Source organism: Mugil cephalus, chromosome 5, assembly GCF_022458985.1.
Source record: "Mugil cephalus isolate CIBA_MC_2020 chromosome 5, CIBA_Mcephalus_1.1, whole genome shotgun sequence".
NCBI lineage: Eukaryota > Metazoa > Chordata > Actinopteri > Mugiliformes > Mugilidae > Mugil > Mugil cephalus.
Window position 1 is genome coordinate 11,684,625 of NC_061774.1, and position 27,012 is coordinate 11,711,636.

At 43.7% G+C, this 27,012-nt stretch overlaps 1 protein-coding gene across 7 annotated transcripts in view; it reads left to right on the forward strand.

The window, feature by feature from the left end:
• Positions 1-27,012, forward strand: part of LOC125008218 (Kv channel-interacting protein 1-like) — a 43,555-nt gene that overhangs the window by 8,799 nt on the left and 7,744 nt on the right. The window contains exon 1 of one of the 7 annotated variants that reach the window (XM_047585362.1): positions 5,397-5,541. The exons of 3 other annotated variants lie outside the window; for them this stretch is intronic. Coding sequence is in view for 3 of the 4 variants with exons in the window: in XM_047585361.1 (XP_047441317.1) it covers positions 10,618-10,675 (58 nt within the window). In the remaining variant the exon portion in view is untranslated. Of the gene's footprint in view, positions 1-5,396; positions 5,542-10,048; positions 10,676-21,225; positions 21,490-27,012 lie in introns of those variants that run through there. 3 more of the 7 variants (XM_047585361.1, XM_047585360.1, XM_047585363.1) reach the window with 3 other exon arrangements.

Consider the following 27,012-nt stretch of genomic DNA (forward strand, 5'->3'; position numbering starts at 1 on the left):
CACCAAAGCAAATCCTTATTACTTAAATCATTCAACATTAACGCCAAGAGTCAGTAAGAGGAGGGGGTGGGTCTCAAAGAAATTAAATTAAATCAACTTAATCATCTGAAGTGAAGGAAACATGACTGAGTGTGTTCTTTCCATGTATCCTGAAACATTTCTTTTAATGGTTTCCATTTGTTGAATCATATCGAAAGGACTCTGAAAGCATCTGAGGCTCCTTTTCTCATCTGCTCTGTCTCATGTTAGTGCTTTATCCCCCATGTTCCCTGTCAGTTACTACCAGTTATATATTATTGATGCCAAGAAAAAACCCCAGTACATAATCTTAGAAATAACAAACCCAGCTTTATTCTTCACAGAAATCTCAAGCTGGAGGTTCAAGGCCTCCGTCGAGCTCTGCTCTCTTTAGCTGCCTGCTGATGAGACCAAACCTCTTTCATCACTTTGGTTTTCATCTTAGTTCATTTCTGGCTGTCAATGTTTGCTCCGCTTTAGCCCTGAACTGCTCCCCAGCTCCCTGTCGCCTCTGAAAACCTTGTAAACATCCCGTCATGCGGTGCTGTGTGATTTCACTTATCCTTTCTATGCAGCCTGCCCTCTGGTGCTTCCCACTGCACGTAACCGAACCTGCCTGGATGAAGGAATGTGTTCTACGCAGGGGTCTGGGCACATACTGTACGATGGCACCTGGTGGCCGCTTAAAGAAAAGAAAAACCTGTTTGGCTGAAAATTCACAACGATGCATAAAAAAAACCCTTAAGCATTCCTTCTTTTCTTCAACTAGCATAAACCAAGGAAGCCTGCAGCTACTCGCATCTTAAATAAGTTTGAACCCCAATGCATGTGGACCTGTGTTCCATCCTACTGCATCTGCTTTCTTAGTCATGCTCTTTAATAATGCAAATATGTTGCAAATAATTAACTCTGGTCTACTTTCTGCTTTCTACATTTGCCCCTGAATGTTCTTTGGAAGATTGAAACAGACCTCTTTAAGAAAGAGCTCAACAAAACCAGAAACCTGAACTGTGCCTACTCCTTTCGGCCAACAGAGCTCTGCTCTGTTAGGATTAGGAGGAACGTGCAATGTTAATTATCCTTCCTCTCCTTCCTATCTGTTTACCATCTTGAATGGAAGAGCTCATTTCCTAAAAGCAAGCTGTCATGCACCGATGACAACTTGTAAGATGAGTCCACCGTCATAATTGTCATCGTCTTGACTGAAGATGGCTGGGCAGAAACAACAGAAATATAATTTTAAATCAGATTATGTATTTATTCATGTAATTATCGTGAGAAATCTTCAGACGTTTGACCAAATCTCAACGTTTCGTGCTTTTTCTTCAGTTCTGCGTTTCTCACTCTGCACAGCAGAGGGCGCCAGGCCACTCCTCCTTTTCTCTCGACATTACTGTAAACACACATTCCCCACAATGTAAGGGCAGATTACAGCCAAAGGTGAAGTTGAGTTTTAACCAAATGAAGCTCTAAATATTGAGTGTCATAAAGTGCTCGTCGATGATGCAACTCTGCGTCCCACGGTTGATGAACTACGCACAGGGAGGATGATTTTCAAACGGAGGGGTTCACTGTCATCAGCGAAGACAATTCGGGTGTGTGGCGTTCCTCATAAGAGCACAATGAAATATTCAGCACCCCCCTCAACGCCATTTATTCGCTTCAGGTCTCCGCCTGCTTTGAGTCAGGGGGACTTGGCCGCATGTTTGTATTCAGTGAAGGAGGGAAATCACTAAATGAGAACAGAGCGCAGGGAAGAAAGGGAAATGAGAAGATGGCCGTGTGTGTGTGTGTGTCTGTGTGTGTGTGTGCATGATTGCAGTCTTTGCACATATGAGTAAGCCCATGTGTGTGCACACAGGCTTTGATGTGGATTTTGATGTGTGTGCTTTATCCACAGTGTGTGCTCTGAATCTGTGCGCCTGTGCTAGCTCCAAAATGCTGTCATTTCACTTTGAATATGCCATAGGGGACACAGTGAATGTTTAATACGAAATCTAATGCTCATGGAAAAGGCTCTCTGAGGTGGAGAGGGCCCCCCCCACACTCCCCCTCACACACACACACGCACACACACACACACACCCGCACACACACACACGCACACTGTAATCAATCCCCAAGCTGCATACAATTAAGACTTCCATCATCATCTGCTGAGGTGGGAGGAAAAGGGAGACACAGAGGGGGGGAGTCAATAGAGCTGTTTGTATTCACTTCACACAAACCACTGTGGTCTCAAAAAGGTAAAGAAATCATTCTGCTCGACAGCTAAGACGAATGCGAATTGCAGTTCGATTTGCACTTGCGAATTTGAACCTCTGCCGTGTCACATGCTAACTACATGCTAGCCATGTGTGTCCAGGAATAGCCTCTGGAGGGTGAAAGTGCTGAAGTGCAGGAGCATCCACAGGCAAGTGATGGTGTCTGTAAAACATTTATGGCAAATGAAGCTGTAAACATTTCAGCTGAGCTGAAGAATGAGTGGAAAACAGGTCTGTGCTAGCATTGCTGGTTTATGTCTTGTGCAAGTTTGCCTCAAACCGACTGGAGTTTAAAGAGCTCTGCCAGATGTGTCATCCGCGTATCGACCAGCGGGGGTAGGTTCAGCCGTGGCTGCAAAGTGCTGTTTTTCACATCTTGACAGGTGACATAAAGTTTGTGGGCAGCAGACAGCAGTGAATTTTTCTGAGAGATTCACTGCGGGGCAGGAAAACAGCAGCTGTGGCCTTGAGGAGAGGTGACTGTTGTCATGGTGAAACTGAGTAGACGCACCAGCACAGGGTCCTGCTCTTTTAAATAGAACAACAACTCAGTCTGTTGGTCAGAGGGGTTAGCAGCCGTCTTGTTTTAAGTCTCTACCTTTAACTCCTTGCATTTGAACGTTGACATTAGCAGATGTATCTAGACCAAATAGTTAGCACTCATTCTTAAAGTCTTTCTGAAAACACATTTGACAAAGTATAATTCTCACAGCTGTTGAAATATAAGACTGTGAAAATATGTCATTAGAAAGACACCCATAAAATTCCCAGGGGACTTCATCATAACTTTGATTTTCCCCAAGAAGCCACTGAAGATTGAAACATACAGATAGATAGACTGTGATTTGACATGAAAATGTATTTTTGACAAATCATAATCATCATCACCATAATATGGTATATGCGTCCTCATATGGGGACATTACAGTCCTGCTCACCATTATTGGCACCCATGAAGTTTATGGGTGAATGAATGAATTATAAAGTACATCATGTGAAACATTTCTTTTCGATAGAGAACTCGTGTTTGATACAAAAGAGCAAATGATAAACAACAATTTAAAAGAATAAACAATGGGAGCAAAAAACAGAAAAACTTAAAGCTTGCTGTGTCACTGGTATTGGCACCCTTTGCTGTAAATCAGTATGGAAACACATTGTGACTCACCTGTGGTAAATCACAAATGAGAATCACCTGTGATAAATTGTCTGTGCCCATGTGACATGAATTAGCCAGTGAATGATGACTTCCGTGTTTTAAAAAGCCATCTGTTATCCCCTGTTCGGTTGTCACAGTGGTGAAGACAAAGGAGCTGTCTGAGGACATCAGAAGTGCAATAATTAGCACAAGACCTCCAAAGACCTTGGTATCCCTGCTTCAATAGTGTGTAATGTTATTAAGAAGTTTGCCAAGCATGGAACTGTCAGGAACCTCCCTGGACGTGGGGGAGAAGAGAAAAATTGATGAGAGGAGTCTTTGAAGGTTGGTGCGAATGGTGGAAAAGACACCACGTCAAACATCCACAGACCTGAAGGCCAACCTGGAACAGTCTGGGGTCATGGTTTCAACAAGTACCATACGCCGCACACTAAACTAAACAGGGCTTCATGGGCGAAGGCCAAGGAAAACACCATTGCTGAGTAACAACAGACATAAAAAGGAATGACTAATCTTTGCCATAGAGTACCTGGACAAACCACAGTCGATGAAACAAAAATAGTTTTTTGGCAATGCACACCAACAGTTTGTTACAGAAGGCGCAATGAAGCCTACAAGGAAAAGAACCCCTTACCAACAGTTAAGCATGGTGGAGGATCCATAATGCTGTGGGGCTGTTTTGCTGCATCTGGTACTGGAGGCCCTGAACGTATTACAAGCCTCATGAAATAAGAGAATTATCAAGAGATTTTAGAGCAAAATGTCCTACCCAGTGTAAGAAAACTTCGAAGATCATGGGTCCTCCAGCAAGACGAAGCACACATCCAAAAGCACGCAGGAATGGTTGAAGAGGAAAGAATGGACTGGTTTAAAATGACCAGCAATGAGTCCTGATCTCAGTCCAATTGAAAATCTTTGGTATGAGCTGAAATCTGCCATTGGGGAAAAGAAACCTGCAAACGTTCAAGAGCTTGAACAATTTACAAAGAACGAGTGAGAGAAAATACCAGCTGAGAAGTGCAATAACCTTATAGATAGCTACAAGAAATGTCTGGAGGCTGTTATCACTGCTAAACGGTGTGCAACCAAATATTGAAGAGGGGTGCCATTATTGCTGCACATGCTGTTTTTTCTGTTTCTTCTTTGAAATAACAATATGTAAGTTGAAAAAACTATTTTCTTTGTTAAATTACTTTGGACCTCCAATTCAAAGATCCCGATGATATAAATTTGGTACATTTCCATTTATTTCTGAAGATATTGTAAAGGTTATGTAAAAAAATGAAGGGGTGCCAATAATGGTGAGCAGGACTGTAAGTTTTAGGTTTGTTGCAGCCTCTTATTCTGCTTCATTTAAACTTCTATCCTCATGACTAGGTACTAGTTGGTGTAAAAACATAGCGGTCACATCACAAAAGTGGACAAGGGACAAAACCTCAATTTTACAGTTGAAACTTGTTTATTTTTGCTTACCAACTTTTCTGGTTTAATATGGCACACAAATTCGATCAATAATAACAAGCTATAAACTTTGCTAATTAGCAAGTACTCGATTGAGAATGAACAGTTTTATATTTGATTACATATTGGTGACTTTATAATACTGATATCATATTTATATTAATAATATTATATAAAATATAATAAAGACATATTTTTTTCCCAAAAACTACTTCCTGGTCAAGGACGCCAAACAAAAGCTCAGGTCTCAGGAGTTGAAAGTTCCCTCTCTGTCCACAGGAAGGGGCGGGGCTTCATCCCTCTATTTCGCGACATGTTAGTTTGTTGTTGTTTATTTTCTATTTATTGTGCTAACTGTTTCCCCCAGTGGCCGTGGGGGAAAACACTCGTCACGACTGTAATTCTCACCGGTCGGCAAGAGCCTGCCGTCCTCTGGCCACAGGAGGCAGTAATGAGCCCGTTATCGGAAGTGTTTACAAACAGTTTTGCAGGAGACGCGACTTTTAATATGAGGACGAGCTGAGTATTTGGGGTGTTTTTCCACACTTACCTTACCACTGATTTAAACTACAGCTTCTTCAACCTATCGGGAGATTCATTTGTTTGGAGTCGCATTTCAGGCCACCTGGTTAGTGTAAGGTCAGTATTCCCTCTCATAGCTCTGCTTTGGTCTGCATGACTGCCTCTGTAGCTGCTAACTGCCCCAAGTGTTTACCATCTTGTTGTAAACACATCCAAATAGTTTTGCATAAATCCAGTTATTCTATCGTTTTATTTATTGTACTTTTTGCTCATCTACATTTGAAATGCTTATAATATTTCCTCACCAGTCCAAGTGGAGATAAACAATAAGCTGGTACATGGATTTATTGTTTGAAACCTATAACCTCCATTTGGCAAAGTAAGCATAGTGACAGTGTGGGACTCAACAGTAATCAAAATAATCGGGTTAGCAGTAGCTCAACGGCACACTGCCGCTTATAGTGTACACACATAAGCAGTATCAATCTAATAACGTCATGTAGTGTTACAGTCACGGGCCATTTGCCTGGTCTTTGAAGAGACTTGAATAATATTTACAAATTTAATTGCAGGACTTGACTGAGTGTGTACGTTCCATGAATCCCATGTATTTTTGGCATAGCACTTGTGGAATTCACCAAACTGCAAGTTTTAATTAATCTGACGGACGCATAATGATTTTAGTCAAGTAATAGTCACACTCATCTTAATGACCAACACTTTCTTTGTGGCTTCAAAGTCATAGAGGCATTTGATTTTTGTGATTTGGGCGAAATTACTCTTTAAGCAGCGATTCTGTGAAACACTTGCAGCAACCGATCGACTTTAGAGGCTTTGGCAGAGTTTGTTCACTTACTGTACATTGATTGCGGACCTTGGTTTGTAGTTGTTGTTGGAGAAACTGACACACGTTTGGCTTTGTTAATGAAAAACTGACGTGATCGACACTTTGCAGAAGGAACCGGCTGATCTCAGCGGTACACCTCATCCCCGTGTCTGACAGCATCGTTGAGCTCGTCTCCTTTGCTCCTCTCCTCGGTAAATCAATCTGTTTGTTGTGATGACTCAGGCCTCGCTGAGCCTGTTAGTGTACAGGTGTGGTTCTCACTCTTCGCTCCTTGCTCTACATTGCTCTACATTGCTCTGTCGTGCCTCCCTCCTTCACCTGTACTGCTCTCTGCTCTCGTCTTTTCATCAATCCATATCTACCTTTCCTTCAGAATTCTACTCTTATTTGCCACAATCATTTCTTACAGCTACTGCCTCCCTGTTGCATCTCGTTTACTCTTTCATTCCTTCCCTCTGCCCTCTCCTCTGTGTGGTCACCACTACGACAGACTCCCTTCAGCCTTCGTCTAATAAGAGCGGACAGAAACAAACCGGCAACTTTATTATTCACTGCGTGTTCACCAATTTCTGCGCTTGTCAACACTCCCTGCTGTCAAATGCTGTCTACCATTCAGCCTGTGTAAGACCGTGTTTTCATTTCTGTTCGCACCGTTCATTCATTTTGACTGCTGTCTCAGTCCTGTAAAAAAGTCTGTTGTGTAATGATTAATAAATGATGAAAGAGTGTCAGTCAGAATGATCCACAGTACCCTAGACAGGACTGAGCAGCGGCACAGATGATCTTCAGCTTAATGTCCTGGAAAAGTCTGGCACTCGGCCTAATGTGATGAACCTGTTGCCGTTAATGGTACTGTGCTGAAAGACTACTGAGATATGCTGGCTCCCCTGTTTAAACCACTGTTTATTTTTCTGCGTACAAATAAAAGATCTTAAAAGTACTAGATAATGTTGAATATCATATATCATCTAATACGACCACTTATCCTCACTAGGGTTGCGGAGCTTGTCAATTTATCTGGAGCATAGTTCCACAGACTGAGGAGGTTGGGGTGGCTGGATGGGTCAAGAAATGTTCGATTTGACACAAGTGAACTATATGTTTTGGTTTACTTGCAACATCTCATGTTCTTTTCTTTAACAAGAATCACAGTATGTATAGATGTTTATAATTGTATAGAAAGACATTTTGTGCCTAACCAAATCTCAACCTCTGTAACGTCCTAAAACTGCTCCAGTTCTGGGAGGCAGTGGCGAATGATGCCCTCCCTGAATGAGAGGGTCAGAACATTTTTATGATGTATCGCTCAGGACAACACTGACACGCATCCCACTGTCGTCTTCCACCAGTAGAACACAACCTCGGCTGTGATTTTCTGTCAGGTGACAACAGGTGGTTGTAATAATGGATGAGACTACAAACACTAATGGATTTTGACTGTGATCTGTCTCCATTCCCCCAACGACGGTGATGACTTTGAGTGCTTCCCAATCAATGTCATGGCCTGTTTGACGTCTGATGGATGTCCACAGGCAGCATCACATACTTCGCATATGAGTCCAACAAGCCAGACTGAACAACTCAATAGGTCTATGCCCTCTGATTCATATATGCGTTTTCTGCTCGGATGCAACTTTCAAAGATTAAATCATTTGTCATCAGGTGCCTCCAAAGTTTGGTTCGTACAACAGTTTGTTGGAAAAGAAAACATTACTATTGTTAAAAATGGCCGAACAGCGAGTTGAGGAACATTTCACATTAATCTTCTCATTGCAGTCTGTCTCACCCTGAAACAACATCCCATTATTTCTTTTCTAGCTCCGAGCAGATAGGAGTCGTCATTGTTGTGGCTACACGGGGGCTTTGTTGAACGTACAGTAAACATGTTGTGTTTGCTTCCCGAAAAATCCAATGCTGTTGTTTTTCCTCAAAGGATATTTTTTTTGCTATATTCCTCTCAACGTTGTGGGAGTTATTGGTCTGGTGCTACTTTAATAGCGTCCTTTCTATTCTAGCTGACAAACAAATCACACCTCGAGATTCCTTTAGTAGCTTTTGTGAGGCACGCGCACACATTTGCTTTCCAGTGTACTATTTCAGGGTTTCTCATCCCTATTGGGGACACAGTTGAGACAGTCTTCTGGGAATTCTTGGTCATATTGCATTTGGGCAGCCAATTGTTTCAAGGTCAAAATTAATCTTTCAGTCATAACTCTTCTATTCTGTTCTCTTCTATAATGGAGCTGCTGTTTTCTGCAGATAAATCAAACGTGTCGTTCATAAAAACTTGGTATTTAGAAATTGTCAATTTCGCAGGGATTGATCAAACCAGACTGTTTTGTAGCTTTTCCCTCTGCGGGCGTCTTCCATTTATCCAGTGGGTTTTAGAGAGTGTTTGATCAACCAACAGGCTTTCTCTCCACTGATAGATATGTACGCAACCCTTCCACTGAAGTTAAACACCATCGCTACAGCAGATCGCGCTGCCTTATCTTGTCTATTCAGCCGGGCTTTCAGAATTTAATCAGCACGTCTGTGTGTCACCGCTGCAGTCTGTATTTAAGACCTGCTTCTCTCCGTTGATGTATTGCCAGTCTTTCTGGGGTGTTACGAGTGGGTGTTGTGTGCATGTACGTACATGCGTGCGAAACGCGCTTGTTGGTGCGAGAGTTTTGATGCGAAGCCGCCGTCGCTTTCTGCAGAGCCGGAGAACGGAGAAAGAGGAGGCTTGTGTGTTGGTGTGATCTCTTGCATACCAAAAATATGTCTTTCACTGTTACACTCACACTCCTGCCCTGCAGCACAATTTTTTTTTCGTAGATTCCTTGCCCACCTTTCTCTGCCCTCTTTTTTTCCCCCCTCTTCTCCTCTCTCTCGTTTTTATTCTGAATTGATCCTCGGTGTGCGAGGTACTACATCTCGTGGCGTTTAATGAATGCCACGGCCTAATGACTTCATCATTGGCCTTGATGGCCTCGGCTCAACCGCAGCACCTCGACTGTAAATTGTTTTCTTAACTAAAGCCATGTGAGGAATGCTAATGGGGGTCGCCGTCAATAGCGTCGGCGCGGCCCGCCAATCTCGACCGCGCGGTGTTACACGGAGGGCAGCGACGGGTTAGGGTTGACTGACAGCGCAGTATATGTGTGAGGTGGACTGTGTCATGGGCTGGCATCCTTCCCTGCCCGGTTGTATTGCTGTAGAGGCTGTGAGGCCTGTGGTAATGTGTGTGTGCGTGTGTGTGGCCGATGGATTCATCAACAGACTCGTGAACTAAATACGTCTGATACGGCACGCTGATGCAGACGCTGACATATGCGAGACAGCCTTTCTGCTGTAGTGGTGTCGGATGTACGGGGGTTTTGTCTGTGACCCACCGGCTATAGCGGAATAATTACACACACACACACACAACACCTGTCAGACTTGTGCGTGTAGAGATAAAGGAGCAAATACACTCTCCACAGTCAGGCTTGCTGAATGGTAGCAGGGAACGGATCAGTCTAGTCCTCCCTTATCTCGCCTCACCTCTTGCACCCTTCATCTTGCTCTGTCTCTTCCATCCGACCCCCTCCCCTCCCTCCCTCCATCCTCGCCTCCTCTGCTGTTTGTGAATCTTCCCAATTTTTTCTCTTCTCCCCCGTCCTTCTCGTCATTCCGCTTCTTCCTCCTCTCCTCTCCCTCTTCTCTCTTGAGTTTTTTCCCCTCTCTCTCACGCTCTCTGCCACCCTCGCCGCTCCGTCTTTTTCCCGTGCAACAGTGTGCAATCCCTCGTTCCCCACCAGACAGACAAAGAGACAGAGCGTCTGAGAGGAGTAGGAGACGAAAAGAGAGAGAGAGAGAGAGCAGAAGGAGCAGAGACAAAGAGGGGTAGATACATAAAGAGGCTCGGAGGAATTGATGGAATGACAGTCTGGTGGCAGGGGACACACCAAGAGACAGGAGGGAGGGTGCATGAGGCAGAGAAAGAGACACTAGAAGGGATGTAAAATAGGCAGCTTCGGTGACAGCGTAGACAAAGGTAGCTTCAGAGTGCCGGGTATTTTATTCACACACACTCACACACTCGCTCTCGCTCCCTCTCTCTCCCTCTCTGCCTCTCTCTCTCTCGCATACATCCTCTTCCTCTTTCACTCACTCACTCACGCACACATGCCCTCGAGCAGAAGCAGCAGAGCCGTGTGGGTGTGAAGCAGCATGAGAAGTGATATCTGTACTTCCGCGCATACAGCTGATGGACTAACTTAATCACAAATTACGCGCGCAGACTGCACACGAGCACTCGTTAGAGCACCTTGATTAGAGACGCACAAGCACACACAACCTTTCGGCAGCCAGGAGTCAACATGGGTATCGTGATGGGAACATTTTCCTTGCCTTCCAAACAAGTGTCCTACCATAAAGGTAAGATGTTTTTTTTATTTATTTTTATTTTTATTTTTATTTTTTAATATTGATCAAATTTCCTCTCCAACACCCACAGTAGGCATGTGTCTTTTTCTCCAGTGTTGCTGTCATGTGAGAGCAGCACCTGTCATGTTGCGCGTTTTTGCCTTAACAACAGAGTCACTGGAGTCAGAGTATGTTTTGCTCTCGGAGTCATGAATATTGCACAAGAAGTGCGTTATGTGGATGAGCCGAATGAACGCAGCAGGGCAGGAACGTGGAGTTGGACAAAGAAATGTTGTTCATTCTCATATCATTGTCGACGCAACCTTCAGGCCGCCTGTCCTCTGTTTGAACTGTGGATTCAGGAACATACATGCGCGCCCTTGTGCGTGCGTGCATGTGTGTGTGTGTGTGCGTAACCATGCCACTGGCCATGTCTATAATAGGTGATGGTATTTACCCCATCTGCTCTCTGAACCAGCCCGCTTCCTGCCTGACCCGCTGCTGTTTGACAGGCGCTGACACTTGACATACTGTAGTGTAATCAGCTTTGTCCGGGAAAATATTTATGCACAGTGTTCACTGCACTGCAAACGTGCATGGGTGGAGGCTGTGTGCGTTGGTGCTGTGAATTGGGGTGGTTGGTGCGGTCCGTCAGCATGTGGACGTGGTCCGCCCCGTGTCTGTTGACCTTAAACCTGATGGTCATCGCAGACAGACACGGGGCTGCGTCGCACACGCAGCACGCAGAGACCCGAAACCGATGCGCCTCATAATTTTCCATGTCATGTAGGAAAAGAGGAGACACAACTCATACTTGCATATGGTGTAACTGTGGAGGCTATGTAAGTGATGTAAATTATGTGCTGTCAATGCTGTTAAGTCCCTCAGGAAAAAATACCTCTTATCTGCCTGTGTTTTCTGCGTTTTATCTGTAAAATCAGCACTAGAAATAGCTTTAACAATACTTCAGAGATCCTACAAATGCGTTTCTGAAACATAAACACGTATAGCCTCCTCCTCGACTCGTTTATTTTAATTCCTGACCTGCGCCTCTTTTCCTTGCGTGGCAACACCTCAAGGCAGATTTGTGGCGAACTGACACTTGAGGCATATTTTCAAGGTGGGTGCTTTCTGTACTCTAAATTATGGAACCTGAAGGTTTCAGTTTACGGAAACGGCACATGCGTCAGAAACTTCTTCCATTTCAAGCGCAACCCATTTGCTACTTAGGGAAGGGAAGGCAACAATGCTCACCAAGAAACAGCAATGTATTTTTAGCTAATTTTGAGCGGGAGAGACTCTCCCCCACTTAGGGTAACCTCGAAATAGCAGCCGCTTTGAAGTTCGCACTGTTAGGGTGTGAGGAAAGAGCGATAGATGAGTAAAAGTGGAGGAGAAATATTGAGAAAAGTTGAGAGAGGAGGCGAGGTTGCTCCTCGGGGGGCCACTGTGTGTGTGTGTGTGTGTGTGTGTGTGTGTTAGTGTGTGTGTGTGTGTGTGTGAACCGATGTGTGTGTTCCACCATCTGCTGCAGTGTTATAAAAAGTGGCCTAATGAAAGCAGGGCAGGATTCATTTTGCATGGAAGGTTGACCCATCCTTGATCACAACCCAACACGAGGCAACGACCAGCTGGAAGGATCCGACGTAGGATAAATAAAGGATGTCTCATCTTATTCATAACTTAGTCTTTCAGTGTTCCCTTCTCCAGCACATTGAGATGTTAAGGCCACCCATTGATGACAATGAGTGAAGAACATATTCATTATTTCTGCAAACTGAGTATACTAAGTCGTCCCGTATTAAAATGTGGAACATGAAGAGTAAGTGGTGACAGTTTAGTCTTGGGACACTATATGTGTCATCTGTAACCCGGGCTACTTGGGTTTGCTCCAGGTGCTGCGGCCTCTTCCCAAGTAACGAGAACATGCTGTACATGCGAGTTTAATTGGTGATTCTAAATTGTAAGTGTGAATGTTGTTTGTCTCTCTTTGCCGACCGTGTGATAGACTGGCACCCTGTCCAGGGTGTACTCCGCCTCTCACTCATCACCGGCTGGAACAGAGTCCTCAGTCTAACAGCAGGATAATAATTCAAAGGGATGGTTGGCTGGAGCTCAGTCCGATCAAAATTCATGCAACATTTACGTAACTCTCAAATGACTTTTGTCACAAATATTCGCTGGCGGGAGACATGATCTGCTTCCGACTGCTCGGTGTGCGCACACACACACACACACACACACTTATGCACTGAAGTGGACGCCACTGCTTCCAGAAGTGCCAAATTAAAAACTTGACTCTGTATCTCCAAGCTCAGCTTAACACATTCTCTGCGTGTCAGCCTATAAATGAAAGTGTAAACACCGTCTTCCATGGCAACTGTGTTTACTTGTGTGCGACAAGGAATCTGAAATTAAAAAAAAAATGGTGTAAACACACGCACGCATTCACACACGCATGAATCTGAGCCGAAAAGCTGAATTGAGCACCAGGGTTTACAGCCATTTTAACAGTTTTATAAGATTATGTGTCAGGTCTTTCAAATAATATGCGGTAACACAGTATCTCTGTATCACAAGTGTTTAACTCAGAACAGTTTTGGTGTGTAGTCTGAGTTCAAGTGCATCCCTTTGTTAAATATTATACCTGAAAGAGCCATTATGGAAAATAACTCAAATCGTATTTTTCAAGATCTGTGATTTGTGTTTGACTTTCCATTCGCCATAAAAAATAGTAGATTGTATGCAAAACTTTGCTTTTGTGACATATTTTATTGCTATTTTTCAGTTTGAGAGCCATTATCGACAGAACGATCAGACTGCAGGCATGAAGTGGAGTGGGAGGCGGTAACTCTGATGACATTGGGATTATGTGGCGTGCATCAGCCTGGCCTGTATTGCTTTTCATGTAAAGCAATGCAGTTATTTTATTCTACCCTTCGGTCTTTTAATATTTGAAATTTAAAACATTTGACAAGGGACGGTCACTTGTGGCTTCGCGCACATCAAATTAATGCAGTGTGAAAGGCGCTTTATATCCGCAGGTCACTTACTTCAGGTGTGCAGCTCAAACCATATTTCATAATGTAACCCGTGCTCCTCCATTGCCGTCCAACACCTGCGGCTCTGGATGTAGAGCAGCCGTGGAGCAGAGTTGGTAGTTTGATCCCGAGCTCCTCCTCTTTGAGTTGAACTACTTTTAATGAAGACGTTAAACCCAGGTGCCAGTTTCTGTGCGTTGCATGGAGAATAAAAGTCACCCTTTTTAAGTGGTTTGTTGTGATTAATGCGGCCACTCTTAGAGCACCTCATTGTGATAAATTGTCTGCACTGATTTGAAGAAAGTTGCTCAACTACACAATTAAAATGGTGTTTTTTTTGTTTTTTGGGGGGTGGGAGAGTAAATGATGCCACACTGACGCTGTAGCCTATATAAAGACAGAAGGGAAGCTAGCAGGTGAAGACATTAGGCAGCGCCCCCGACAGCTCACATGGCTATAGGTCGGTGTTAAGGCATTAATCTGTATATGTCTCTATTCACCTGGGGTAAAAAAAAAGGAATGTATCCACTGTCTGTGTACAAACTGCTCTGCTCTGAAATATTTCCCTGCGGTTATAAACTACAAAAGCTGCACCCTAGCGACACATTCATCTTTCTGTCCGTTCGCTTCATTTGTTTCTGCCTCTGCTTTCATTCTCTGCACCCTCTCGCTCCGTCAACTGAATTTTCACTTTCCCTCTTTGTCTAGCTGGCGTTCACCTCATTTCACCTCCTCATTTTGTCTTTATGTGTTGGTCTTTTTTTTTCAGTTTTTCTTTCCTGTTTCGCCCAGCTGCTCTTGATCTACGGCTTTTTGTCAGTCTTTGCTGTTTATCGCTGAGTTTCCGTCTCTTTTTCAGTCTCGCGAACCCTCACATCTCTTTGTCCTCCGAGTTTACTCTCTACAATAACTGCGAGTGTTTGAAGTTTCACTAATCATGTGGAGTTTCAGTTTGGGGGCAGCGCAATATGTAAATATATATGTGTTTGTGTGCATGTGTGGGTCTCCTGGAGAAGCGTTTGGCTCTGTTTCCATCTGCTGCGGGGCTATGGAGCTGAGGAGAGAGGATCCCTGTATCTTTAATAGGCTTTACTGTTTCCACCCCTCTCTCTCATCCCTGCACATCAAAAGAGGTGCACCAAAAGGGCCAATTAGCAGAGCAAAAGAGCTTTATTAGGCACATGGAAACATGAAAACGGGATTGTGGTTAATTCCATGCCTGAAGCATGCGTGTGTTTGTGGGCAAATGTGTAATGATGGGATTGTGTTGCTGCATCTCATATGTCTTTATGCTCCTCCATACTGTGTGGATCGTCTTAGCAAGAAATGATCCCATTTAAAAATATCTTCCTGTCGTTTAAGATCCGCTGTCAGTGTGTTTGATCTTCCAGTGTTGCAAATTGAACCCACGTTCACGCAATTTATTAAATAAAAAAAATAAAATAAATAACATCTCTGTACTGTATACATAAAATACTTTATTTGCATAATTTGTTTTGCTCAGTTATTCAAAGATAAATAACATTTTCTTTGCAGTGTAGTCAGCCCCGCACTTGCCTCCGGGCCTTTGTTATACTGGAGCCGATGGAAGAAATACAGATGATGAATATAGATAGCTACTTATCTCTGACTATAGGGTTCAGCCTGTACACTCAGTGATGACATAAGCGTTGCACATCACTTGAACCAAATTAATGTGACAGTTGAAGTAACACTTATAGAGAGGGAGATGCACATGTTGCCTGTGCAGCATTTTACAGTAGATGTGCTACAACAAATATTCATTAAAATTCTGATGAATTGCAGCCATTAATGGATCTGTAGAGGGAATCAATCCTTTTAGCATAAATAATATATTTAGATAGAGTAGAGTAAAGCAAAAACATGAAAACACAAAATATATTTTTTATGAGTGTGTCTATAGGAGAAAACATTAAATTAAACTGGATTTTGTTAAACTGGTCATAAACTCACTACATATTGACACTGTGGGCGTATGCTTATTACACATTAAAGTAATGTTGTTCGACCCCAGTAACAGGAATTAACAACATGATCGGTCGGCTAAGTTTTCAAATATCCAGTGTCAAGTTTTTACAGTGTAAAATAATGCCGTGCTTCACTAGCTCGGGGTAACTTTACGCCACCAGAAATACATTCTCGGGGAGCAGCAGGAGTTGTAAACTCGCCTTCAAGTGACATGAAGATTCCACAAACAGCCAAAAGCAACAAATATATCCGATAAAGCTGTCAAATTTGCTGTTCTGCACGACCAACCCTGCCGGTCATGGAAAATTTGCTCGCTTAATGGAGCATTTCAGGCCAATTTGCCAGGTCAGAAATAGAAACTGTCATCCAGTTTTGGAACATTAGCTGTCATAGCTTAACTCTCTTATCACGGCCATATAGGGTTAGCAGTAACAGATGTTAAAAATATAAAAGTACATCAGGTATTTAACTACTGATAAGTTTTTCGATTGATTATTCTGTCAGGATTTTTTTTTTGATAAGTCAATTAATCCTTAGGGAAGTTTATGTTTACTATATTCTGCCATTAATTAAGAACCAAGGCTTCTTAATCATAGTGCTTAAACCCACACAGACCTTAATGTTAGAGGGAATTTAAATCATTTAGTTTTACGTGCATATACAGAAACCGTAAAACGAAATCCAGATATACAGACTTGACCACATTGCGAGCTTCAAATAACTAAAACAAAACAGAAAAATGGACATTTGAACACACTCCAGCAGTATCGTAACTACCCTAAACTACAGAAGCCATCCATGGAAATAAAAGGCATTTGATCTGTACTATGGAGGAGATGGAGCTTATGACCTATACTGCAGCCAGACACCTGCTCTGCATGATTACAACTTGCAAAATGCAGTGGAACACAATGGTGCCACTTAAAATTAGCACTAGCTCCAAGGAGTTTTTTGTCAGAAGCACAATGTTCCTGTCTTGTTATTTTGAGGTTAGAAACTCGTGCGTCTAATATTTCTTCTTTCCTGGAGGGTCTAATTTCTAGCATGAGGGAAACATTTTTCCAAATTACGGGCAAACAAGCTATTACTGAGCAGCCCACCTGTCGCCAAGTGAATCTGCACACATCCAAGTTGTTCTGTGGCCTGTGAGAAATAAAAACCTTCGTCGCCGGCTGTGTGACGGGAAAGACAAAGGCAAGAGCGCTTTGCTTAATAACAAATCCCAAGTGAATGCGAAGAAAGAACGAGAAATGGGGGACATCTATTATCGCTCTCGCTGACATTCACACACGGTTTCTGTTTGTGTATCCGCGCTGCCGTTGGAGGGAAAAAGCTGGCACAGGAAATTACAAACGGCCCCTTCATCTGTTAAAAAGGATGTCATCTGACTCCAAGGGCACGTCACATTTGGATGCCCTCATATGCATCAGGTCAGTGGTTCCGCTGGGTCGTGCATTTAAAAATACCTTCATACATGTAAAATGAAGCAAGAAGGTTTCCAGTTTATAATTTAAATACAAGCAAATAATTGCTTAAATTAATCTAGATTAGTGTATTTTTTGTGTACAGTAAATTATAGCTGTGGGCCACTGATCTCTGACTGAGTGCACTCAAACTACCCTATAGTGTGAATCCAATCAGACGCTCACATCCCATTCGGGAGCCTTTCATTTGGGCTGCTTTCTTTCCTGCATAAAAACCTAAAGCTCCTTCTGGCAAAATGTCTTCAAGAAAACCCAACAAAGCTAGCAGCCTTTGTTTCAGCCTTGTTGTCTAGATACACCACGAGGCTGGATGACTGTGAACCTTTTCCAAACGCATAGAATGGGAACGTTTTCCTGCTGCTTCTCCGTTTGCCTCGTGTACATTTACGTGCTTTGTCAATACAATTTGCAGTAAGAATACTAACGAAGCAGAAACCATGCTGATGAGGAAAACAACCGATACCTCTTCCCTGTCTTTATCTCTTCGATTCCCCGTCTAATCACACTCTCGTTTAAGCTTAATTCCTCTTTTCCAATTTTTCGTCCTTCCTCTCCTTTTATTTATGTCCGCACTTATCTCCCTCTGTGCCTCGTTTTTGCCTTTATCCCCCTCCCTAGATAATGACAGATCAATAGCCTTAGCCGCCGTTAATTATTCCCTTTTTTCATAATGTGATGGGAGCCGGTCAACATGCATCTTCTAATAAAGATACAAAGATGGGTCTGTGTGATAAGTCATTTGGACAGAGATAGATATTAGTATCGATTTTCCTAATAGACATGGTCCCTGTCCAAAACCACACCGCCTCTGATGAGTAATTACCAAAGCTGTGTGTGCCGACAGGTTGGTCTCATACAGCAGCAGTGTGATAGATTCATAATCCATAACCGCTGAGATTATTTTTTTTTAAGAAGAAAGGAGTGAGTTTTAATGTTTTTGGCCTGCGGATCAAAGACAGAGGTTGGTCTGAATGAGCAGCTTTGAAGAGTTGAGCTGATTTTCCAAAGCTCCACCCGGCATTTTAATCTTAATCAAGATCTTTGGAGTTCTACTTTTCTCTCACGTCCTCATTCTTTGTCCCTCCATCGTCTTCTCTGGAAATGTGATGATGTGATGTTTGCATGTCCCCTTGCTCTCCTCTGCCTTTCCTTTTTTTTTTTTTTTTTTTTTTTACAATACCCCTCGCCCACTCTCCTGGCTCTTGTTACCCGGTTCCATCTTTTTCATTCTCACTCTGCATCGCACTTTAATCTCTTGCTGGAAGCTTTTTCTGTTGTGTTTCCCCCTGCTCCTTCTTAAGCCTTCATTGCCAAATATGTTTCCACCTTCACTGCTCCTTCCTTCCTTCCTTCCTTCCTTCTTATATAGAGCAGAGGCACATTTTATTCCGACGCTTGCTCGTCTCCCCTCTCGTCTGCCTCGTGTTATCTCTTTTCTTGAAAGCGCGATCGGGGTCTCGTAAAACAGTCTGCAGCCGTTCGCTCACATGCCTGCAGGGAAACACCAGGCATTGTTGTACACGCGAGAGCGAAAGCGGGCGCGCACGCTCCCTCTCGCTCTTTCTCCTTGCTCTACAGGCAGACTTTGAAATGATTACTAGAATGAGAAACATTTCTGTCACTTCGTGGAAAACGGGCCCGTCGCAGACCGCGGGGAGATAGAGGGGGATGGAGAGTTGAGATGGTTACAAGCCGGGAACAGTGAAACAGACAGGAACGCTGGGCTGAAACAAGCGGAAAGATTAATAGAGAGGGAGATGACTAGATAAAGGTGTATTGGCCTGAAGACAAATCCACAGATATAAGCAGGAGAAGAGAGATGGATAGATGTGCTTTAAGGCTAAGGATGAAGTATGGTGAAGCTAAGGTAGGGGGAATGACTTTGATAGTCTGTAAATTCCTATAGGCATAGTGGAGACAGTGAGTTATATAGCATAGCAAGCAGAGAGGAAGAGCTGTGTGTGAATGTGAACGTGGTTGTGTGTGTGTGTGTGTGTGTGTGTGTAGCAGGAAATGGTCCAGCTCCATGGGGCTGAATGCCGCTTGGATGGCCCCACAGTCCACAGAGACCTCGTCCCATGATCAGCCGCTCTTTCTGCCCACGATTGGTGCGTGTGCAAGATGTATACATATGTGAGCCTGTCTCTGTGCGTAAGCATGTGCGTGCGTGTGTGTGTGTAGGCAGGGTGAAAGCAGTACTCCCCACTGCTGTCCGTTCTGTCTCTCTTGCTGTTGTGAGGACAGAAAAAAAAAGAGAAAAAAACCCAACACATCGGAGCATTCATGAGCACATTTTCACAGAAGCAGATTGCAGATTTTTGACTCACCAAACGAAAATCTTTTCCGCGAATTCTACCCATATGGCTCGCTAACGTTCACGCTGCGCTCATTATTCATCGTAATAACAGAAAATGCCCCATAGTCGGGGGGTGGGGGGGGGGAGTTGCCACATATGCAGAGGCATCATTACGGACGGCTGGCTTGATATAAAAGGACGGCGTATCTGTTCTTATAATCAACTTCATGACACGTGCATGACTTGCACAAGCAATTACTTCTGTACTAAACATAGCAGTGGCAAAAAATGGTGTGACCCCATCCATGAAGCAATCTGCAGCTTTGATCATAACCGAAACTGGCAGTTGTATATGTGGTAGCCTGGGTTGTAACTAGTAGCTTCTGTATCCGTGAGCTCTGGCCAACACCTCGACCCAGTGTCTGTATGCAGTATTAACAGTGGCAGCTCTGCAATATTTATTTGTGTTATAATGACTAGTTATTTTGCGTATTCAGATAGCGTGTGTGTATATATGTATATATATATTATATTACTGAATGAACATTGAACATTGAAATGAACATTTTCAAGCTCAATCAGCTACATTAAAATGCTTTTTTCTAAGTAATGCACTTTTTATTATATATATAATTAATTATTAAAATACTACATTCTCTGTTTATTATTTGAGTTGAGGTTAAAGGACATTATCATAAGAGAGGTTGTATGTTCACTTACAGTATTCACTGCTTTTTTCCACCTTTGCATTCTGTATGTTTCTTATGTGCAGCATTAGCACGTCGCTTCCAGCCCTTTTCTTTGTACATTCAGATCGTAAATTCGGTCCACTCGGTATTGAATGGTCTGTAATTAAAATGTGATTTAATCTGGGTGCGAACGCAAAAGCACACACTCCTGCACTGTTATCTGACAGTTGCCTTCGTCCCACCCTCTCAGCCGTGTTCAATATCTAATTTGTCTCATCCTTTGCCTTTTGGTGCTTTTAATCTCTTGCTCTTCTCACTTTCTTGGCGTCGAGCTTTCTTCTTTCTATCCTGCCGCTCTTCTCTATATTACTTTTTTTTTTTTTTCCCCCGCCTTGGGAACCAGTCTGCCGCCCCACACACTCTCCATCCCTTTATCAATCCTGTTAGTGTCCGTGTGAAGGTTTGAGCATCATGGATGGATGAGCAGGAGTGGTGGATGGAGTCGGTGGAGGTGCCGATAGATTGGAGCGGCCTTTTCGTGAATAAATTGTACCATCGAGGGAAAACAGGACTGGTGCTTTCTGATGTCTGTCAAGTGCACGTGCTTTTTTTTTGTTGTTGTTGTCATATTTCGTTTCTCTGTTGTCAATATCTGAGCTTGTGTGTACTCACATATTTCTTCTCTGTCAGAGCAAAACAGATGGTTTTATGTGTGCAAATGTAACGCGGTGTGTTTTAGTCCGGAGTGATTCATGCGCTGGTATCATCTACAAATCAATGGGTACGCACACGTTAATGTATAATTCAGTGAATCAACATCCTGCCGATTTCAGACTGAATCACTGACGCTCCGCTCGGGCTCTTGGCTTGCGGTGAAGGTGGGAGGGTGATAGATATATAGAGAGAAAGATGAAGAGGGAAGGAAAAGGGAGGGAGGCTACAACCTGTGATGGAAAACAGGGAATTGGTGGGGGGGGTGGATGGTGGGGGAGGGGGGTGTAGAGAGAGGGAGAGAAAGAGAGGAGGAGCGCCGTGAGATGGAATGAGAAAGCATGAAAGAAGGGATGATAGAAAAAGAGGGTCTCTGCCGAGAGCAGCCGCTGAGTGAGGAGGTGGAGAGAGAGAGAGAGAGAGAGAGGGGAGAAGAAGATGAGAGGTGGAGAGAGGGCGAGGGAGTGTGTGTGTGCGTCCTAGCCGTCCAAACACGTGACGAGGGGATACAGACTTCAGCATACAGACACACTTGTTTCCACGACGACAGCGGAAAACATGGGGGCTGTGGTGGGCACGCTGACCATGCAGACCAAGTCGAGGAGGCCGTCCAGCGGTGAGGGAACACACACACACACACACACACACACACACAAATATGCACATGCGCGTACATACGCACGCAAACACAAACACATGTTTTTTTTTTGTTTTTTTTCTTCTCTCGTTTCAATCAGCACACGTGCACGGAGGCGGACATGTGTGCGGGGAAACTTTTAACTGTGTGTTTTCACTGTGGCTGTAGTTATCACAGACACTCCCTCCCTCCAGTAAAAATATACAGCTCACGTACGCGGGCTGCAGAGCGAAGATTAATAACTGCTGGTATTTCAGTTAAGATGCAGTGAAAGAAAAAGAAGATGTGCTGGGAGAGAGAGGGAAAAGGGAGGAATCGGGAGACCAACAGGTGTTCCCAAGGGGGAAAGTGTCTGTTTATTCTACAACAAAGTTTTAGAGCATCAGTGTGTCAGAGCTTGTGTATTATGTATATATATATATTTTTTCGACACAGGAAACTGAGGGAGACATGGTTTCTTTGTGGCTTAGCGTGCGCGTGTCCCTCTGTCTGTCTGGTTTGTGCGTGCAGACGTGACCACGGGCGCTGGTAATAAACACACATGTCGAAGGTATTTGTCACTCAGCTCACACACTGCTTTTCTGTCTTGCTGTTACCTTGGAAGCACGGTAGCCATGGCAACAAAAGATGTCGTTTTGGGGTGGGAGGGGTCGCGTTTTTATTTATTTATTTATTTTTTTGATGAGATTGGGGTATTCCTAAGTAAGCCGGAGACAGAGACTGATGCGGAAAAAAAAAAAAAACAAAAAAAAAAAATACAGATGAGGCGAGGAGGGGCTGGTTTTATGAGAACCTGTTGCCTGTGAGAAATGTTTTACTGCCATCGTTATTGGTTCTGATAAAACGCTGTAAACCCTAAAGTCTTCAGTGCCAGAGTGAAAACACCCCCTACTAATAGTGTGCTGTTATTTTAACCTATCTGTTGAGGCAGACTATTATTCAGTCCAAATTAGCCCATACAGGACATTTTCCAAGTGAGTGCATATGGCTGGTTGTATCCTTTGAGTAAACTTCCCCCCCTCCCTTTCTCCACAAGCTCAAACAAACACCTTTTTCCCCGTGGGTGTCAAACAGGCAAGGCGTAAATTAGTTGCTATTTTGAAAAATGAGGCGCTTGTAGACGCGCTCACGTTGTGGAACAGTGTGAAATCGGAGCCTTCCTGCGAACGAAAACAAGCCTCCAAGAACGCCCCGGCTCAGACGCACGAAACGAGGCATGTGGAAGGAGGGTGCCGGCGCTATTTGGAGATTGTTTGTAATTCTCGTGTTGTGTCGTTACTTCGGCGCCTTTCCCTCTTTTTCTCCCGCTCCGACACGTACTCTGGATTAGTACAGCGGGGGCCTCATTTGTATGCGGCCATTTATTCCTGTGGTGTTGCAGATAACGTATCCACGATCAAAACACTGACGGGGGAGACAGTGCATGTGTAACGTTGAGAGATTAGATTCCTACATGATTGATCCTCTGAGCATGAGCTCATCACCGTGCTCTGAGGCTCCCTGCGTTTGCATCCTGCACCTGCTTTCAGTATTTACGTGCCTGTCTGGGCTGTCTGTTTTCAGCAAGGGCTGCTTGTTGTTTTCTCAACTTGCTTTATTTCCTGTCATCTTGTCTTTTATTTTTTAATCTGAAGTCTCTACCTGCTGTCTTGTCTGGCAGGCTAGCTGCTGTTTTCATCCTCATCTGATCCGGTGGCCTCTGACAGCTCATTTTGTCATCTGGTATTTTCCTCCAGCGAATTCTCCATTTCTTTCCAGTGCCTACATCTCTTGCCTTCCACGCTTACTCCCTGCAGCAATGTTGTCTCAGTCTTCTTTTTTTTTTTTGCCCCCACTCCTTTCTTCTTTTTTTTTTGCTTTCTGCTCCCTTCCTCTGCATTCCCCAACTCTTTGCTCTTTGCACAGTTCTCCATCTTTCTTTCTTCCAGTCTCCCCCTGCTGCCATCTCTTCTCCCCATTGATTCTCGCCCGGTTTTATCTCTCCCACTCATTTTTTGTCGTGCTTGTTTCTCTCCATCTTACTTTCTTCTAATTTTTCCTCTCCTCACCCTCACGTGCCGCCACCACCACCACCACGATCTGCTCCTGCAGCCTCCATCTCCACACCTCCCCTTTTCTCCTCTCCCTCTCTCTCGTCATGCCTTTCTCTCATTTACTCCCTTTCTCCATCACCCACGCTCCCCATTAGCTGGTGTGAGTGCTTATTAAGTCATCTTGTCATCCTCATCCTTTGGCACCTAGCGCCGTGTGTTTGTGTGTTTCCGACTGCGCACACGTGTTTGTGTATTCCTGCAGAGTCTAGACATGTATTCACTCAAAAATCAATATTGGCATGCTGCAATGTTTGCCTAAATGAGCATCGTTTGACTCACTCTTACTGAACGTAATCAGCAGTTGCACACTAATATGTGACAGTTTTCTCTGTGCGTGCCTCTGTGTGCGCCTCTCCGCCTTAAAAAAAAAACACAACAACGGCTGTCCTCTGTAACACTCTGAGCGTTATTAGGCAAACAGATACGTGTGCACACACAAGCTCTGGAGTTTATGTTGCCTTATGCACACGGCCGCTTTAACTTCCGACTCTCGAGATAATGCGCTCATCTTCAGAGAGTCACTGACCCAGTGAACGTGTGCACTTGTGTGTGTTTCCAACCGGAGCGAGCCACTGGATTTTGAGTGAACCGCCCAAAGGCCGGTCAGGGTACCGCATCCACTGACTTGGACGTTGCCTGTGGAAAACGAATGAAAGCTCGAATTCCCACTTTGTAACGAGATTTCGTGTTCATCTTTTTCATGGTTTACCTCAAAAAGGACTGTTGCAGCTGAAATCTATTTGAGATACTTCCTCTTCCTCCTCACCCCCCTCCCCGCACGGGAGTTCATGGCCAGAAGAGACGCTACTTTTCTGGAGAGCGCACTCCACCATTAAAGAGGCCAATGGAGAAGGCACAGCCCCTCTCCATTGGCGCCAGGACAGCAGATTAAGCTAATTCAGATTATGCAAATGACACACTTTTCCGGCTAGGATTACAGGACACGGTACAAGAAGGAAGGAGAGAGCGTGGGAGCGGCAGAGAGAGGACAGTTTGGTAGAGGGAGAGAGATAAGACGCGGGGGAGAAAGGAGGATCCTGTGGGGAAGAGATGGAGGAGCGACAGCTGACAGAAGCAGCGGTAGTTTGGAGGAAGCCAGGAGTTAAATCCCGTTCCTAGGCTTTAGGAAGTGTGTGTGTTGGTAGGAGATGTATTTTTTCTCTGACAGCTCGCTGCCTCGGATGAGTGAAAGGAGGTGTCTGTTTGCTGACAGTTGAGGCCGCCATTAAATACTCCAAACAAGCTCTGAAAGGAAAGAGTTCAGGTTCTGGTCACCGTCAGACTTCACAGCTTATAATGTTTATGTAACAGATAGAGGTGCAGCTCTCAAGGTGGATTTCTAGGTTGGGTTTATTTAGGCGTGCTACACCTGCTACATTTGCATTTTTCTTGTGGATCATGAATCACCCTGGTTTCTAGATCTCACCTGTCCAATACAAACTGCTTCACAGCAGTAAGGAGCACCTACAAGAACTTCATTATGCATCGCCACAACCCTTACACAGACACAAAACAAGGACTACTGATTTAGAAGATGTTTAAAGTAGACTTTGGCCTAATGCCACAATGAGATTCAAATGAATGGAAATTTTCAGCAATGATGAATACATTATGCTGCACTCAACCACTCGCGAGCGCTGCAGGCACGTATGACCAGAAGTGGAAGAAAGAGCTCAGTGAATAGTCAAGATGGCCTGATCACGTTTCTGCTCCCAGTCGTAACTGGCTGACTCTTACAAATGGGCACACGATGGAATCAGATAGAATTTTTTCAAATGTGCAAACGAACAATACAATGAGCTTGTCAATTCTAAATCAGGCTGCCACGTATGCCTCGGTGATGATTAATTTATAGATGTACAAACAGACTGGCGCAAAAAAATCTCTCCTGACTGTTTTGCACACTTGCACGAAACGATAAACTGAAAATGACATGTGTTGATCCCAAGTTACAGTTGGTGTAAGAACTACTGATCTTTGTATTTTTTGCTTGTCTATAATGAGCTCCCCACATCTACATACTGCAGCTCCTCTTTTATGGAGCACCATCTTGTGGTCAAAAACAGAAATCAGCTTTTAGCTGAAATCTGCTTAGTTTAAAACAAATTGTATCAAGGCTAATAAATTAAATCAAATAAAAGCTCTGTTTGTCATCCATGTGGCAATAAAGTGCGTTAACTACCTAAAATATTTCACATTTGGCGAGCCATGGATGTAGATTCTCACTTTATGCATTTCACAATTTTTTCTGTCAGTACTTGAAAGCACTGGCTTGAAATTGCATCGACTCTAAATTTCCTTTTTTACGTCATTGCCTAGCAGGCGGTATAAATGTGCTTCTCATCCTCCAGTCCTCAATCTTAAATGTATCAAACCGTGCTCTCTGAGGGAAACATATTTTTGCCATAGGTCCGAATGTCAGGTGTACAGTTGTCTCTTTTTTACCCGTTTGGTGTTGTGGTTGCGTTTAAACTCGATCTTGCAGTGTTTGCACGTAGCTTCATTTTGTTCTGGGTTGTGTTTACAGAAGCCAAATTGAGCCCACTGCTGCTTTTTTATGCATCAGACCTTCCTTGCCTGCACCTCTTCTGTTTCTGACATTGGGCAATTACATTGGTATTCCTGCGGTAGCTGTCAGGTATGAAATTGCCAGCTGTGGGTGAGTGAGCATAAACACAAATGGGGAACACATGCCATCAACATTCCTTGTTTGTGCAGTGGGGTATAATTTTTGATGCACTATTATCACGGACGCACAGCCGGGGGAGACAAAAAATTCTTCATCACGTAGAGTAATAATGATAAATTAAAACAAATGCGTGCTATAAATGTAATGCAACGTATGATTCCAGTAATAGTGATAATTTTTATAGTCAAAATCACTGTGAATTTCCTCTTCAGATACAGGGGAGAGATGTGAGTTGAGGATCAATTGGCACCATCTGTCTGTTTTTCAACAATGCAGTTCTTATACACGCATTTATGGTATGTCCTAACTGTACATTAGTCATGAAGCTGTACTGAAAAGACACAAGAAGAGACCCCCAATAATGCTGCTCATTTGAGATGAAACATTGAAACAAACATGAGGTTGGGGACTGCACCCAACCTAATACCCCTCCCTTACCAGGTGTGTGTAAGAACCTCGGCTGATCGTCATTTCAGCCATAACATATGAAAGGTGTTTGATTTGTCCCCTCTGAGCTACTGTAGAGACATTGGTGGATTCTCTGAATGATGTACTTTCTGTCTGCTCTAGGTATAAAACTAAAACCATTTTTTTTTTTAGAATAATTAATAACACACCATATTCCATTTCTACTAGTAGATTACCCCAAATTTGGGCACATCTGTCATTTAAGGCAGCTTCAAAGCATTAAGAGTACTGTAAGAAAGTATGAAAGTATTA